The following is a 17,383-nucleotide window of genomic DNA, read 5'->3' on the forward strand; positions in this document are numbered from 1 at the left end:
TAAAACGAAACAAAAAAATTTATGATGTTAACTAACTTAAGCTGTTTAAGGTTACATCCCACAGACCAAAGACACCAGAAAATATCACAGCACAAAGACATCAGAAGATCTCAGTAGACAGTGAAGGAACCCCCAAGCATCAAGAAAAGAAAAATGAAGTGCCTTATAAATAAAAAACTGGTCTAATACACCTCAATCTACTATATATGGACAGTGAAGTTGGCAATCAGCTAGAAATCTCCATCAGTTAATTTAAACTTGGCCACTATGTAAAAGCAATTGTAGCACTGCTGTATTATATTATTGCTGTACATCATTTACAATGTGCATAACATAGCTAAACTGTTTAACCAACACACAGGTAAAAATCAACAAACGAATGGCAGCAAACAACATGAAAGCAAGGAAAAAACCAAATTGGTAAAGAAATTAAGTTATACAGTAACTAATAATAATATGGAGATATATATATCTATCTCCTAGAACTGGAAGGGACCTGAAAGGGTCATTGAGTCCAGCCCCCTGCTTTCACTAGCAGGACCAAGTACTGATTTTGCCCCAGATCCCTAAGTGGCCCCCTCAAGGACTGAACTCACAACCCCCTGGGTTTAGCAGGCCAGTACACAAACCACTGAGCTATCCCTCCCCACAAATTAGGTAAACAAATTCCCTGGTAGTACCAGTCACACTTTGGGGTCAATAACACTACATCCTAATCAGAAACATTTTATTCAGAACAATCTTGTTCAGTGTCTCATTACCAATACTAAATGCTGACCCAATAATATTTAATACATTGGTTACTGTTGCCAAGCCCTCAACCTCCTTTGCTGACGATTAAGCCCATTACTTCTTATTCTACCTTCCGTGGACATGGAGAACAACTGATCACCATCTTTTAAAAACATCCCTTAACATATTAGAAGATTGTTGTCAGTTCCCCCCCATCCTCTTTTCTCAAAATTAAACATATCCAGTTTTTTTAAGTTTTTCTCCCAGATCTGATTTTTTTTAATAAACTTTTTATAATTTTCATTGCTCTACTCTGGACTTTTTCCAATTTATCTACATCTTTCCTAAAATGTGGCACCCAAAACTGGAAACAATATTCCAGCTGATTCCTCCTCACCAGTGCTGAGTAGAGCAGGACAGTTATCTCCCGTTTCTTGCATATGATGCTCCTGCTAATACACCCTAGAATTATATTAGCTTTTTCCACCACTGCATTACATTGGTGGCTTATATTCAATCTGTGAGTCACGATAAAGCCTTGATAATTTTCTGGAGTACTACTGCCTAACCAGTTATTCCTCATTTTGTTTTTGTGCATCTGATTTTCCTTCCTAAATGTAGTAATTTACACTTGCCTTTATTGAATTTCATATTGATTTCAGACCAGTTTCCGAATTAATGATGTGGACAAGCAACTGAACGTGGCAAAAAAGGCTCATGTGATCCTTGGATGTATAAACAGAACTAAAAAGTAGGAGCAGAGAGGTGATTTTATCTCTGTTTATTGCACTGGGTAACACCAATGCTAGAATACTGCATCCAGTTCTAGAGACCACATTTTAAAAAGGATATTGAAAAATTGGAGAAGGTTCAGAAAAGAGCCACAAAAATGGTTCGAGGGTTGGAGAAAATGCCTTACAATGAAAGATTTAAAGAGATCAATCTGTTTAGTTTATCAAAAAAAAAATTGGAACATGACATGATTATGGTGTATAAGTACTTTCACATAGACAAAACATGGGGTACTAAAGGGCTCTTTCATTTAGGAGAGAAAAGTAGAGCAACAGCCAATGGCTGGAAAGTAAAGCCAGACAAATTCAAGTTAGTAATTAGGCACACATTTTTAACAGAGAAGGTCATTAACCAATGAAACAAACTACCAAGGGAAGTGATGGATTCTCTATCTCTTGATATCTTCAAATCAAGGGTGGACACTATTCTAGATGATACATTACAGTCAAACAGAAGTTGTTACTAGGCTCAGTGCAGGAGTAACTAGATGAAATTCTATGGTGATGTAGAGGAGATCAGACTAGATCAGTGGTCTCCAAACTTTTTTGATCGCGCACCCCTATCAGTAAAAAATTTTTGAGCACCCCCGCATATATACATATATATATATAAATAAAATATTTATGTATAAATTATATACATGTACTACTAATAATAATATATAATGTACATTATAAAACATACAATTTTTTTAAAAGGATGAGATAAAGATGAAAAACAATATTTTAAAAATATTTGTATTTTATTAACAGTACAAAAAACCTTTTTGCTCTCAAAAAGTTATTAATATTTTTAGTGAGAACAATGTGATTGAATATGCTTCATTATTTCTGAAAATCTTGGTTTAACACAGGGGGCTCAAACATGCGGCCCACAAGGTTATTTTCTGCAGCCTGCGAGCTCCTCATGGCCCCCCCGCCCGTCCGCAGCATTTTTCTAGAGCGGCTGTGACCCGGCGCGCACTGGGTTGCGGTCCAACCGGGAGTGGCATGACCGATGAGCTCCCACCCGGACATAGGTGAACGTGGAGACATCATCCGGGTGGTGGTCACGCCAGACGTCCACCAGGGAGTGATCTCCCGGAGGACGGCCGCGGCGGCCGGGCTCTGCTCGGTCCCCGAGCGGTCCTGCTCCTCTAGGACGATGCTGAAGTCCCCGCCCAGGACCAGGCAGTCACGAGGATCCAAGGAGCCAAGGAAGGCGGACGCCTGCTGATAGAACGGCAGCCGCTCTGGGGCTGATGTCGGGGCATAGACATTCACGAGGTTGACCACGAGCCCCTCCATGCGGACCCGGAGGTGCAGCAGGCGCCCCGGCACAGCCTTGAGCAGGGCAGGCTCCCCACGCCGCTCCGAGAAGCGGAAAGAACCTGAGGGTGGAGAGGCGCAGGGGTGTGCGTTGCTGTTGCTTCAGGCACCGCCCCCAGCACCTCCCATTGGCCAGGAACGGGGAACCGCGGCCAATGGGAGCTGCTGGGGGCGGTGCCTGAAGCAATATCAAAACACACCCTGCACCTCTACTCCCCCATGTTCCAGCTGCTTCCTGGAGTGGTGCGGGGGCAGGGCAGGCAAACAGGCAGGCAGCCTGCACTGCCTCCGGTGTGCGCTGGGCCAGAGCCCTCCCCCCAAACCCCTCCTGCAGTCGAACCCCCTGCCCTGAGCCCCTTGTTGCACCCTGCACCTCGACCCCCTGCCACATCCTTCCTGCACCTCAACCCACTCCCCTGAGCACCCTGCCGCATCTCAACCTCCTGCCGTACCCTGCACCCTGAGCCCCCTGCCCTGAGCCCCCTGCTGAACCCTGACCCCCTGCTGCACCCTTCATCCCTCCTGCACCCCACACCCCAACTCCCTGCCCTGAGCCCCTGCCACACCCCACACTCTTCCTGCACCCCCTGGAGGCAGGGAGGGGGCAGAGTTAGGGTGGGGATTTCAGGGAAGGGATTGGAAGCAGGGCAGGGAAGGGGTGGGAAGAGGCAGGACAGGGGTGAGACCCCGTGGAAGGGGTGGAGTGGGGGCAGGGCCATGGATGGCATGCAGGAGGTGTCAGTAATGTGGCCCTCAGGCCAATGTACTAGTCCTCATGTGGCCCTCGTGGTCATTTGAGTTTGAGACTCCTGGTTTAACACTTTGTGATACCGTGATTTGAAAGTCTGGATTAGGGTTAGGGTGTGGGAGGGGGCTCAGGCTGGGGGTGTGGGGTCTGGGAGGGAGTTAGGGTGCAGGAGGGCGCTCAGGGTGGGGTGTAGTCTGGGAGGGCGTTAGGGTGCTGGAGGGCACTCAGGGTGGGGCTGCAGGAGGAGGCTCAGGGCTGGGGCAAGCAGGAGGTGCAGAGCCAAGGGTGTAAGTAAAATACAGCTCTTACCAGTATGGGTCCCACTTTGCCCAGGGGCGGCTCCAGGCACCAGCACACCAAGTGCTGGGGTGGCAAGCCACAGGGGGCACTCTGTCGGTCGCCGCGAGGGCGGCAGGCAGGCTATCTTTGGCGGCATGCCTGCGGAGGGTCCGCTGGTCCCGCAGCTTCGGCGGACCTCCCGTAGGCTGCCGCTGAATTCACGGGACCGGGGACCTCCCACAGGTAAACTGCCGAAGGCAGCCTGCCTGCCTGCTGTGCTTGGGGCGGCAAAATACCTAGAGCCACCCCTGACTCTGCCCCCCTCAAGGAGCGGAACCTCAGACAGAGGGGGCAGGGCCAGGGGTAGAAGTAAGTTACATTTCTTACTTTACAGTCCAAACACAAGCAACCCACCTCTCCTACATATTTCATGGATCCCTCCCACTGCATGACTTAGATTCAGAAAACAAAGCTACTATTACTACTACCTGTACTGTCTGCAATAAAACTTTACTATTGGAATAAGCCTGAAAAACTGAAAACTCACTGTCACATTTTTCTCCTTGTCCTCCCTTCTCCTCCAACCAGGCTGCCCTACATGGCTAGGCTCTGTGTTCCCCCGACCCTTGCACTCAGCAGGGGCTGCAGGGGCTCCCCTCTAGCTTGTAGCAGGGGAACTGGCTGAGGGAGAAGTCTCCCCAAGTAGCCTGCTGCCTGTATAGGCACAATTTAAATTTAGCTGTTCACTCTGTGGTCTGGGATTTGGGCCTATTTCTGGCATCCTTGTTAATTTTAGTCTTGGTTGTTGGGGGGGGGGGGGGGAGAGTGACCAAAGCCAGGGCAGTTCTTTTCTGCCCCCTGGATGAGGCAATCTTCAGTAATATAAATTGAATATAAAGGAGGAGAGGGAGAGAAACAACAAACAAACGTGACAATGAGTTTTCTCTTTCCGAGCTTTTATTAGCTCTGAATTTGAACTTTTTGTTATGCAGCTGAAAGAGGTGAAAATAAGTCTGTACCGGATGCTCCACTACTTCCTGGTACACTAATGCGCCTTTTTTTACCAGTACCCCGTACCGGCTTACTTTCACCTCTGCCTATGACACACCACCACCGTCACCCCACGACTTCCCCGATCTCAGCCCAACACTCCACATCCCACTGTCACCCCATGAGACCCCACTGACAGTGTCACCAAAACACCCAGTCTCAGCCCAAAACTCCACATCCCACTGTCACCCCATGAGACCCCACTGACAGAGTCACCAAACACTCAATCTCACCCCAACACTCCACATCCCACTGTCACCCCATGAGACACCACTGACAGTGTCACCAAACACCCAGTCTCAGCCCAACACTCCACACCCCATTGTCACCCCATGAGACACCACTGACAGTGTCACCAAACACCCAGTCTCATCCCAACACTCCACATCCACTGTCACCCCATGAGACCCCCGACAGTGTCACCAAACACCCAGTCTCACCCCAACACTCCACATCCCACTGTCACCCCATGAGACCCCACTGACAGTGTCACCAAACACCCAGTCTCAGCCCAACACTCCACACCCCATCCTCACCCCATGAGACCCCCGACAGCGTCACCAAACACCCAGTCTCAGCCCAACACTCCACACCCCATCGTCACCCCATGAGACCCCCGACAGTGTCACCAAACACCCAGTCTCAGCCCAACACTCCACACCCCATCGTCACCCCATGAGACCCCCAACAGTGTCACCAAACACCCAGTCTCAGCCCAACACTCCACACCCCATCCTCACCCCATGAGACCCCCGACAGTGTCACCAAACACTCAGTCTCAGCCTAACACTCCACACCCCATCCTCACCCCATGAGACCCCCGACAGTGTCACCAAACACCCAGTCTCACCCCAACACTCCACACCCCATCGTCACCCCCATGAGACCCCCGACAGTGTCACCAAACACTCAGTCTCACCCCAACCCTCCACATCCCACTGTCACCCCATGAGACACCACTGACAGTGTCACCAAACACTCAGTCTCACCCCAACCCTCCACATCCCACTGTCACCCCATGAGACACCACTGACAGTGTCACCAAACACCCAGTCTCAGCCCAACACTCCACATCCCACTGTCACCCCATGAGACACCAATGACAGTGTCACCAAACACCCAGTCTCACCCCAACACTCCACACCCCACTGTCACCCCATGAGACACCAATGACAGTGTCACCAAACACCCAGTCTCACCCCAACACTCCACATCCCACTGTCACCCCATGAGACACCAATGACAGTGTCACCAAACACCCAGTCTCACCCCAACACTCCACACCCCATTGTCACCCCATGAGACTCCCGACAGTGTCACCAAACACCCAGTCTCACCCCAACACTCCACATCCCACTGTCACCCCATGAGACCCCCGACAGTGTCACCAAACACCCAGTCTCAGCTCAACACTCCACACCCCATCCTCACCCCATGAGACCCCCGACAGCGTCACCAAACACCCAGTCTCAGCCCAACACTCCACACCCCATCGTCACCCCATGAGACCCCCAACAGTGTCACCAAACACCCAGTCTCAGCCCAACACTCCACACCCCATCCTCACCCCATGAGACCCCCGACAGTGTCACCAAACACCCAGTCTCAGCCTAACACTCCACACCCCATCCTCACCCCATGAGACCCCCGACAGTGTCACCAAACACCCAGTCTCACCCCAACACTCCACACCCCATCGTCACCCCCATGAGACCCCCGACAGTGTCACCAAACACAGTCTCACCCCAACCCTCCACATCCCACTGTCACCCCATGAGACACCACTGACAGTGTCACCAAACACTCAGTCTCACCCCAACCCTCCACATCCCACTGTCACCCCATGAGACACCACTGACAGTGTCACCAAACACCCAGTCTCAGCCCAACACTCCACATCCCACTGTCACCCCATGAGACACCAATGACAGTGTCACCAAAACACCCAGTCTCAGCCCAAAACTCCACATCCCACTGTCACCCCATGAGACACCAATGACAGTGTCACCAAACACCCAGTCTCATCCCAACACTCCACATCCACTGTCACCCCATGAGACACCAATGACAGTGTCACCAAACACCCAGTCTCACCCCAACACTCCACATCCACTGTCACCCCATGAGACACCAATGACAGTGTCACCAAACACCCAGTCTCATCCCAACACTCCACATCCACTGTCACCCCATGAGACACCAATGACAGTGTCACCAAACACCCAGTCTCACCCCAACACTCCACACCCCATTGTCACCCCATGAGACTCCCGACAGTGTCACCAAACACCCAGTCTCACCCCAACACTCCACATCCCACTGTCACCCCATGAGACACCAATGACAGTGTCACCAAACACCCAGTCTCAGCCCAACACTCCACATCCACTGTCACCCCATGAGACACCAATGACAGTGTCACCAAACACCCAGTCTCAGCCCAACACTCCACATCCACTGTCACCCCATGAGACACCAATGACAGTGTCACCAAACACCCAGTCTCACCCCAACACTCCACATCCACTGTCACCCCATGAGACACCAATGACAGTGTCACCAAACACCCAGTCTCACCCCAACACTCCACATCCACTGTCACCCCATGAGACACCAATGACAGTGTCACCAAACACCCAGTCTCATCCCAACACTCCACATCCACTGTCACCCCATGAGACACCAATGACAGTGTCACCAAACACCCAGTCTCACCCCAACACTCCACATCCACTGTCACCCCATGAGACACCAATGACAGTGTCACCAAACACCCAGTCTCACCCCAACACTCCACACCCCACTGCCACCCCATGAGACCCCACTGACAGTGTCACCAAAACACCCAGTCTCACCCCAACACTCCACATCCCACTGTCACCCCATGAGACCCCCGACAGTGTCACCAAAACACCCAGTCTCAGCCCAAAACTCCACATCCCACTGTCACCCCATGAGACACCACTGACAGTGTCACCAAACACCCAGTCTCACCCCAACACTCCACATCCCACTGTCACCCCATGAGACCCCCGACAGTGTCACCCAAACACCCAGTCTCAGCCCAAAACTCCACATCCCACTGTCACCCCATGAGACACCAATGACAGTGTCACCAAACACCCAGTCTCATCCCAACACTCCACATCCACTGTCACCCCATGAGACACCAATGACAGTGTCACCAAACACCCAGTCTCACCCCAACACTCCACATCCACTGTCACCCCATGAGACACCAATGACAGTGTCACCAAACACCCAGTCTCACCCCAACACTCCACATCCACTGTCACCCCATGAGACACCAATGACAGTGTCACCAAACACCCAGTCTCACCCCAACACTCCACACCCCACTGCCACCCCATGAGACCCCACTGACAGTGTCACCAAAACACCCAGTCTCACCCCAACACTCCACATCCCACTGTCACCCCATGAGACCCCCGACAGTGTCACCAAAACACCCAGTCTCAGCCCAAAACTCCACATCCCACTGTCACCCCATGAGACACCACTGACAGTGTCACCAAACACCCAGTCTCACCCCAACACTCCACATCCCACTGTCACCCCATGAGACCCCCGACAGTGTCACCAAAACACCCAGTCTCAGCCCAAAACTCCACATCCCACTGTCACCCCATGAGACACCAATGACAGTGTCACCAAACACCCAGTCTCATCCCAACACTCCACATCCACTGTCACCCCATGAGACACCAATGACAGTGTCACCAAACACCCAGTCTCACCCCAACACTCCACATCCACTGTCACCCCATGAGACACCAATGACAGTGTCACCAAACACCCAGTCTCATCCCAACACTCCACATCCACTGTCACCCCATGAGACACCAATGACAGTGTCACCAAACACCCAGTCTCACCCCAACACTCCACACCCCATTGTCACCCCATGAGACTCCCGACAGTGTCACCAAACACCCAGTCTCACCCCAACACTCCACATCCCACTGTCACCCCATGAGACACCAATGACAGTGTCACCAAACACCCAGTCTCACCCCAACACTCCACATCCACTGTCACCCCATGAGACACCAATGACAGTGTCACCAAACACCCAGTCTCACCCCAACACTCCACATCCACTGTCACCCCATGAGACACCAATGACAGTGTCACCAAACACCCAGTCTCACCCCAACACTCCACATCCACTGTCACCCCATGAGACACCAATGACAGTGTCACCAAACACCCAGTCTCACCCCAACACTCCACACCCCACTGCCACCCCATGAGACCCCACTGACAGTGTCACCAAAACACCCAGTCTCACCCCAACACTCCACATCCCACTGTCACCCCATGAGACCCCCGACAGTGTCACCAAAACACCCAGTCTCAGCCCAAAACTCCACATCCCACTGTCACCCCATGAGACACCACTGACAGTGTCACCAAACACCCAGTCTCACCCCAACACTCCACATCCCACTGTCACCCCATGAGACCCCCGACAGTGTCACCAAAACACCCAGTCTCAGCCCAAAACTCCACATCCCACTGTCACCCCATGAGACACCAATGACAGTGTCACCAAACACCCAGTCTCATCCCAACACTCCACATCCACTGTCACCCCATGAGACACCAATGACAGTGTCACCAAACACCCAGTCTCACCCCAACACTCCACATCCACTGTCACCCCATGAGACACCAATGACAGTGTCACCAAACACCCAGTCTCATCCCAACACTCCACATCCACTGTCACCCCATGAGACACCAATGACAGTGTCACCAAACACCCAGTCTCACCCCAACACTCCACACCCCATTGTCACCCCATGAGACTCCCGACAGTGTCACCAAACACCCAGTCTCACCCCAACACTCCACATCCCACTGTCACCCCATGAGACACCAATGACAGTGTCACCAAACACCCAGTCTCAGCCCAACACTCCACATCCACTGTCACCCCATGAGACACCAATGACAGTGTCACCAAACACCCAGTCTCACCCCAACACTCCACATCCACTGTCACCCCATGAGACACCAATGACAGTGTCACCAAACACCCAGTCTCACCCCAACACTCCACATCCACTGTCACCCCATGAGACACCAATGACAGTGTCACCAAACACCCAGTCTCACCCCAACACTCCACACCCCACTGCCACCCCATGAGACACCAATGACAGTGTCACCAAACACCCAGTCTCACCCCAACACTCCACATCCACTGTCACCCCATGAGACACCAATGACAGTGTCACCAAACACCCAGTCTCACCCCAACACTCCACATCCACTGTCACCCCATGAGACACCAATGACAGTGTCACCAAACACCCAGTCTCACCCCAACACTCCACATCCACTGTCACCCCATGAGACACCAATGACAGTGTCACCAAACACCCAGTCTCACCCCAACACTCCACATCCACTGTCACCCCATGAGACACCAATGACAGTGTCACCAAACACCCAGTCTCACCCCAACACTCCACACCCCACTGCCACCCCATGAGACCCCACTGACAGTGTCACCAAAACACCCAGTCTCACCCCAACACTCCACATCCCACTGTCACCCCATGAGACCCCCGACAGTGTCACCAAACACCCAGTCTCACCCCAACACTCCACATCCCACTGTCACCCCATGAGACACCAATGACAGTGTCACCAAACACCCAGTCTCACCCCAACACTCCACATCCACTGTCACCCCATGAGACACCACTGACAGTGTCACCAAACACCCAGTCTCACCCCAACACTCCACATCCCACTGTCACCCCATGAGACCCCCGACAGTGTCACCAAACACCCAGTCTCACCCCAACACTCCACATCCCACTGTCACCCCATGAGACACCACTGACAGTGTCACCAAACACCCAGTCTCACCCCAACACTCCACATCCCACTGTCACCCCATGAGACCCCCGACAGTGTCACCAAACACCCAGTCTCACCCCAACACTCCACACCCCACTGCCCCTCCCAACGTCACTCCACCCCCCTTGTTACCCCACAGTCACTCCAATGACCCCGCCCCCGACACCCGCATTCTCAGCGCGCAACACCCCCAATGTCACCACGCCCAGGGGCGAGACGCCTGCTCGTTACGTCACTAAGCCCCGCCCCCAGCAGAGGGTGGGCTCCCAGGGCTTCCTGCGGTGGGGGGAGGGGCACACAGCGGAGTGCTCCGCCCAGCGGGCGGGGGCTGGCGCCGGAAGTGGGGTCGCTGCCGGCCGGAAGTGGGTCGCCGCCGCTATGGACTCGCTGTGGAGGCTGAAGCGGTTCGATGCGTTTCCCAAGACGCTGGAGGATTTTCGGGTCAAGACCTGCGGGGGCGCGCTCGGTGAGGGGCGGGGCGGGGGCGCGCTCGGTGAGGGGCGGGGCCGGGCCGGGCCGTGGGGGGCGGTGGAGCTGGCAGGTCCCCCTTGCAGAGCCCATCCCCCGCTGGGGCGCTCGCTGCGGGCCCCGGGGCCGGGCTCAGGCCGCGCCTCCCCAGTGGGCCGGGGGCAGACAGCCCCCCCCCGGTCCCTCCGCCGCCTGCCCCGGAGCCCGTGCAGCGTGCGGGGCAGGAGAGTCCGGGGTGTGGGGCTCCCGGGCCAGCGCTCTCTTGCCCCGCAGCCCCACGCTGGCGCCCCGCCCTCGGCCGCAGGGAGCGAGGCTTTCCCGCCGCCTCTGCATCGATCTGCCGCCTCTCACGTGCAACCGGGCACCTCAGCAAGGAGCCAGCGGGCTTGCTGCAAAAACCACCTAATTCTCCCCTTCCCTTAACCAGCCCCCCCCCCCCAGTGCCCAACCTGCAACCCCCTCAGATACAGAACGTGATGGGAGAAAAACACCTCCTCGCTTTGCAGGGTTAACAACACCAGCCTGGTCCTCTCCGCTAAGGCCAAGAATAGATCGTTTCAAGTCCAGCTCCATCCTTATTTCTTTCTCCCTGAGCGTCTTTCACCTCCCTAGTCACTAAGGTGAACCACCTCATGCACAGGGGAAAGGTTGTCATCTGACCCCCTCCAGCCCCGGGCCATCAAAGCTGGAGTAAAGGGCGTCTGCTTGTGTAAAAAGAAGAGAAGAGTCACCTCCCTTGCCCGCATGGTAAGAACCATCAATACCCCTCCAAACAAACTGTCCAAACTCACTCCTCAGTCCTAGAGCAGTACTCATCCCTCAACCCAGAAACACAACAATCCCAGCCTCCACGTCATCACTTACAAAGCGGAACATCCAGCCCTCATATAGGGCAGATAGTGTCTGATCATCCCAAAGCCAGTGTGATGTTTCCAGCTGGAGTTAAGGGCCAGAGGTGGTAAATGGGCTAGGAGTGGCATATATTCTCTCACTGTATTGTTCACACACACCTTCCTTCTGATTGTCTCCCTGCTTCCTTTTCCCATTGTCCTCTCTCAGTTCCTTCTTCCACCCCTGCTTTGAGGAGTAACCTGACCAGTACCAGCACAGCAAGTAACAGCAGTGAGGGATGAGTAGGGTAGAGGCTGTTCAGTCTCCACTCAGGCCCCAGAACCTGGTTTCTTTTAACTCTGAAGATGGTCAGTGGGCATGATGTTTGGGCTTGTCTACACTGGCAATTTACAGCTCTGCAACTTTCTCACTCAGGGGTGTGAAAAAACACCCCCATGAGCGCAGCACATTTCAGTGCTGTAAAGTGCCAGTGTAGACAGGGTACCAGTGCTTGGAGCCACGCCTCTCGTGGAGGTGGGGGTTTTTTTACAGCGCTGGGAGACCTGGCACAAAAAGTGGGAATGTGCTAATAAAGTTTGAGGATGACACAAAGCTGGGAGGTATTGCTAACACAGAGAAGGACCGGGATATCCTGCAGGAAGATCTGGATGACCTTGTAAATTGGAGTAATATTAATAGGATGATATTTAATAGTTAAAAGTGCAAGGTCATGCATTTAGGGATTAATAACAAGAATTTTTGTTATAAATTGGGCACACATCAGCTGGAAGTAACAGAGGAGAAGGACCTTGGAGTATTGGTTGATCACAGGATGACTATGAGCTGCCAATGTGATACGGCCGTTAAAAAAGCTAATGCAGTTTTAGGATGCATCAGGCGAGGTATTTCCAGCAAAGATAAGGAGGTGTTAGTACTGTTATACAAGGCACTGGTGAGACCTCATCTGGAATACTGTGTCCAGTTCTGGTCTCCCATGTTTAAGAAGGATGAATTCAAACTGGAACAGGTTCAGATGGGCTGCTAGGATGATCCGAGGAATGGAAAACCTGTCTTCTGAAAGACTCAAAGAGCTTGGCTTGTTTAACCTGACCAAAAGAAGGCTATGGGGAGATATAATTGCTCTTTATAAATATATCAGAGGGATAAATCTTAGAGAGAGAGAGAGGAATTATTTAAGCCTAGTACCAATGTGGACACAAGAACAAATGGATATAAACTGGACACTAGGAAGTTTAGACGTGAAATTAGACGGTTTCTAACCATTAGAGGAGTGAAGTTCTGGAACAGCCTTCCAAGGGGAGTAGTGGGGTCAAAAAACATATCTGGCTTTAAGACTAAGCTTGATAAGTTTATGGAGGGGATGGTATGATGGGATAGCCTAATTTTGGCAATTAATTTGGCAATTTATCTTTGATTATCAGCAAGTAAGTATGCCCAGTGTCTGTGATGGGATGTTAGATGGGATGGGATCTGAGTTACTACAGAGAATTCTTTCCTGGGTGCTGGCTGGTGAGTCTTGCCCACATGCTCAGGGTTTAACTGATCGCCATTTTTGGGGTCGGGAAGGATTTTTCCTCCAGGGCAGATTGGCAGAGGCCCTGGAGGTTTTTCACCTTCTTCTGTAGCATGGGGCATGGGTCACTTCCTGGAGGATTCTCTCCAGCATGAAGTCTTCAAACCACAATTTGAGGACTTCAATAACTCAGACATAGGTTAGGGGTTTGTTATAGAAGTGGATGGGTGAGATTGTGTGGCCTGCATTGTGCAGGAGGTCAGACTAGATGATAATAATTGTCCCTTCTGACCTTAAAGTCTATGAGTCTATGAGAGCTCTCTCCCAGCACTGTGCCATGACCACATAAGGCACGTTAAAGCGCTGCCAATGTAGACTAGCCCTTTGACTCCTCACCTCAGATTTAAAATTTCAAATAAAGGCTGTGACTCCCTTCTGTCTGTGTCATCCTCCCAGGCAAGGCTCAGTACGCTCTTGTTCTTTTGTTAGTTGTCTTGTTTTGGGAGTTTTAGGTATAGTGAGGTTCTGGGAGTCCCACAGGCGCCCTTGAACATCTTATCTGTTTGACCGAAGTAAGTCAAAAGAGACTGTGTTTTGCTATAAGACCAACCTGTCTGTTTGTTGCCGTATAGGAGAGCCAAGTCTTCATATGTAAGGTTTCTATAGTGCAGAATTTTGGAGCAAAGTAGTGATCCAGCCAGTCAAGTAGCCTGTTCCTGGCAGTGGCCAATACAAACCAGTTCAGAGAAAAGAACAAGAAACTTCCCACTGGGCCATTATGGAATAAACAGCATATAGGGAACATGCCCTAAAGCAAAAGGGTTTGCGTATGCTTCCCTAAAGCAGGAGGGTTTGATTATGCACATATATATGTTTAAATAATAAAGCCTAAACCACCCCACTGAAAGAATATTCAAGTGGCAAAGTCAAGCCCTCCAAAATTAGGAAATATCAGAATTAAGCTTATCATAGAATCTTAATCCTTCTCCCTCTGCCAATGGTGTGTGCTATGATACAGTCTTTAATTACGTGATCCCATACTATTTTTTCCACAGTACCCTTGCCTTATTCAGGGAATAGATAGTGTTATGGAGCCACAAGATCAATGCTCCCCAGCTTTGGAACAGTCTCTTAGAGGAACTCCTTTGATGTGCCAGACCCCCAGGGGTCTCACTTTTCCCTCCGTACTCCTGCTTCATGCTGTGAGCTCTGTTCAGTGAGTCCAACTGAGACAGACTCTTGGGAGAGACTTGTCCACTCTGCATGGATTAATGCACCTCACAAAGTATTTAAAGGAACACTCAACAGTGGTTTCAAATCAGTTGGGTTTATTAGTCCCCTGGCATACAACATGGGAAGTCCTTAGGTTAGCACAGAGAAGTGCAGCTTAGCACAATCCAGTCTGGTCAGCCCAGAGTCCCAGCCATGCTGTAGTGAACCCTATTTTCAGGCTCTGTCTCTCTCAATTTGACCTTCCGTGTTAGTTCCTAGCTTCCTCCAGAAGCCCCACTGCCCACCTTCCAGTCCTTTATTCTTAAACTGGGCTCTCTGCGCAACTTCCTTGCTGAAAGGCCTTATCTCCTGCTTCTTTTGCTTTCCTCAAGCAGGTCTTCCTCCTGACCTGCCTCTGGAACTCCTCATTGTGCCCCTGCCCCGTGAGCCTCCCTGGCTGCCCCGACAAACCAACCCGAGTTGCCTGAACAACATCCAGCCAGTCCACCTCTGCACTGGACCCAGGAAACACATGAAGCGCAAGCATGTACGCCATCCACTTCCCTGCTCTTGTGTCCCATCCTAACACTAAATGGTGGGACCTGTTGCCACCTAAGGAGGGTGGGCTAGTCTGTACTCTACTCTGGTTCCACAATCCACCAGCAATATTAGTTGGCAGCTCCTCCATGGAGCTGTGAGCACAAGTTAGTAACTGACACAGTTCATGAATTCTCCCTACACCTGTCCCTTGTGTGGTGAAAGGGAGAACCTGGCACACATCTGTGTAGAGTATGTCAGGTTGCAATCCCTCTTCTGGCTCCCCCAGAATCTCTTATTGAGGTTCTAGGTGCACTTTTCCACATACTTTCTAATTCTTGCACACCCCATCCATGATCCTATAAAGTTGCAGGACCTCCTTTTGGCACTGGGCAAGATGGCCATCCATCAGTCCAGGAGGAGAAAGCTGGATGGGGGTACTCTGTGACTGTGGGGCCTATTTCTGGTCCCTTGTCTGATCATGTCTCGAGGTAGAGTTCCTCCAGGCAGTATCCACAGATTCTTTAGATGTCTTTGAGGAGTGGTGGGCACTGACCAGGGTTCTCTGCTCAGTGCCCCCTTCTAGTTCCCTGATTATTAACCTTTGACCTCGCTCCCATTTCTGTTTTCCCCTTTGTTGTCCCATGTACTCATTTGTGGTTGGGCTTAGTGGTTCCTCCCCCTTAGCTGAGGAGACAGACCTTTAGTTTTGTGTGGGCCTAGACGCACCTGTCCTGGTACCCGCAAATAGAACATGGCTTCCAACTATTGCAACAGTTGAAGCAGGGGTCCTATAGACAACAGCTTCCTTTGCTAACAAATCTTATTCATCCCCAGAGCACCATCTCTCAGTTCTAGGATTAACTGCATCTGTCATAAACAGATAAGTAAGAGTTAATAGAACAGAAGTACTTCATATCTCTTTTGCCTGTAAAGGGTTAACAAGATCAGTGAGCCTGGCTGTCACCTGACCAGAGGACCAATCAGGGGACAGGATACTTTCAAATCTTGAGGGAGGGAAGTTTTTGTGTGTGCTGTTAGTTTTTTGTTGTTGTTCTCTGTGGGTTCTGAGAGTGACCAGACGTGCAACCAGGTTTCTCTCCAATCTCTTTGATACTGTCTCTTATATGTCCAGAATAGTGAGTACTAGGTAGATAAAGCGAGTTAGGTTGTTTTCCTTATTTGCAAATTTGTATTTTGCTGAAAGGATTTTAATTTGTACGTGTATTCCCAGTGTCTATAGCTGAAGGACCCTGTAACATATTCCATCTTAAATTTACAAAGATAATGTTTACTGTTTTTTTCTTTCTTTAATTAAAGCTTTTCTTGTTTAAGAACCTGATTGTTTTTTTATTCTGGTGAGACCCCAGGGGACGGGGTCTGGATTCACCAGGGAATTGGTGGAGAGAAAGGAGGGAAGGGTGAGAGAGAGGTTTATTTCTCTCTGTGTTAGGATTACTTTCTCTCTCAGGGAGAGTTGGTGGGGGGGGGAGGTGAATTTTCCTCTCTATCTTTAGATTCAAGGAGTTTGAATCCCAGTAATCTTCCAGGGTAACCCAGGGAGGGGAAGCCTGGGAGAGGCAACGGTGAGGGAAAGGGTTTACTTTCCTTGTGTTAAGATCCAGAGGGACTGGGTCTTGGGGGTCCCCAGGCAAGGTTTTGGGGGGACCAGAGTGTACCAGGCACTGGAATTCCTGGTTGGTGGCAGCGCTACAAGTACTAAGCTGGTAATTGAGCTTAGAGGAATTCATGCTGGTACCCCATCTTTTGGACACTAAGGTTCAGAGTGGGGAATTATACCATGACAGCATCTCTGCCCCCTCTGTGGTCTCCTCAAGGGGCACCCCTTGAGGTCTCAGACCTCCAGACCTCACCTTTCTCTGGGTAGGGACTTGCACCCCTGTCCCTTTAGAACAAGGATTTCAGTCCTCCTTCAATTTGCTGTGATTATCACAGCAGATCTGACCTTCATCCAGTACCCCTCTGCCAGGGACTATG

At 51.3% G+C, this 17,383-nt stretch overlaps 1 protein-coding gene across 3 annotated transcripts in view; it reads left to right on the forward strand.

Annotated features, from left to right (window-relative positions):
* Positions 1-11,136: 11,136 nt before the first annotated feature.
* ERGIC3 (ERGIC and golgi 3) overlaps positions 11,137-17,383 on the forward strand; it is a 57,360-nt gene continuing 51,113 nt past the window's right edge. Inside the window, exon 1 of one of the 3 annotated variants that reach the window (XM_050918639.1) lies at positions 11,137-11,269. In XM_050918639.1, the coding sequence (XP_050774596.1) occupies positions 11,182-11,269 (88 nt within the window). In that variant the 5' untranslated portion in view covers positions 11,137-11,181. Of the gene's footprint in view, positions 11,270-11,794; positions 12,019-17,383 lie in introns of those variants that run through there. The other 2 variants (XM_050918640.1, XM_050918641.1) reach the window with 2 other exon arrangements.

This window comes from Gopherus flavomarginatus, chromosome 11, assembly GCF_025201925.1.
Source record: "Gopherus flavomarginatus isolate rGopFla2 chromosome 11, rGopFla2.mat.asm, whole genome shotgun sequence".
NCBI lineage: Eukaryota > Metazoa > Chordata > Testudines > Testudinidae > Gopherus > Gopherus flavomarginatus.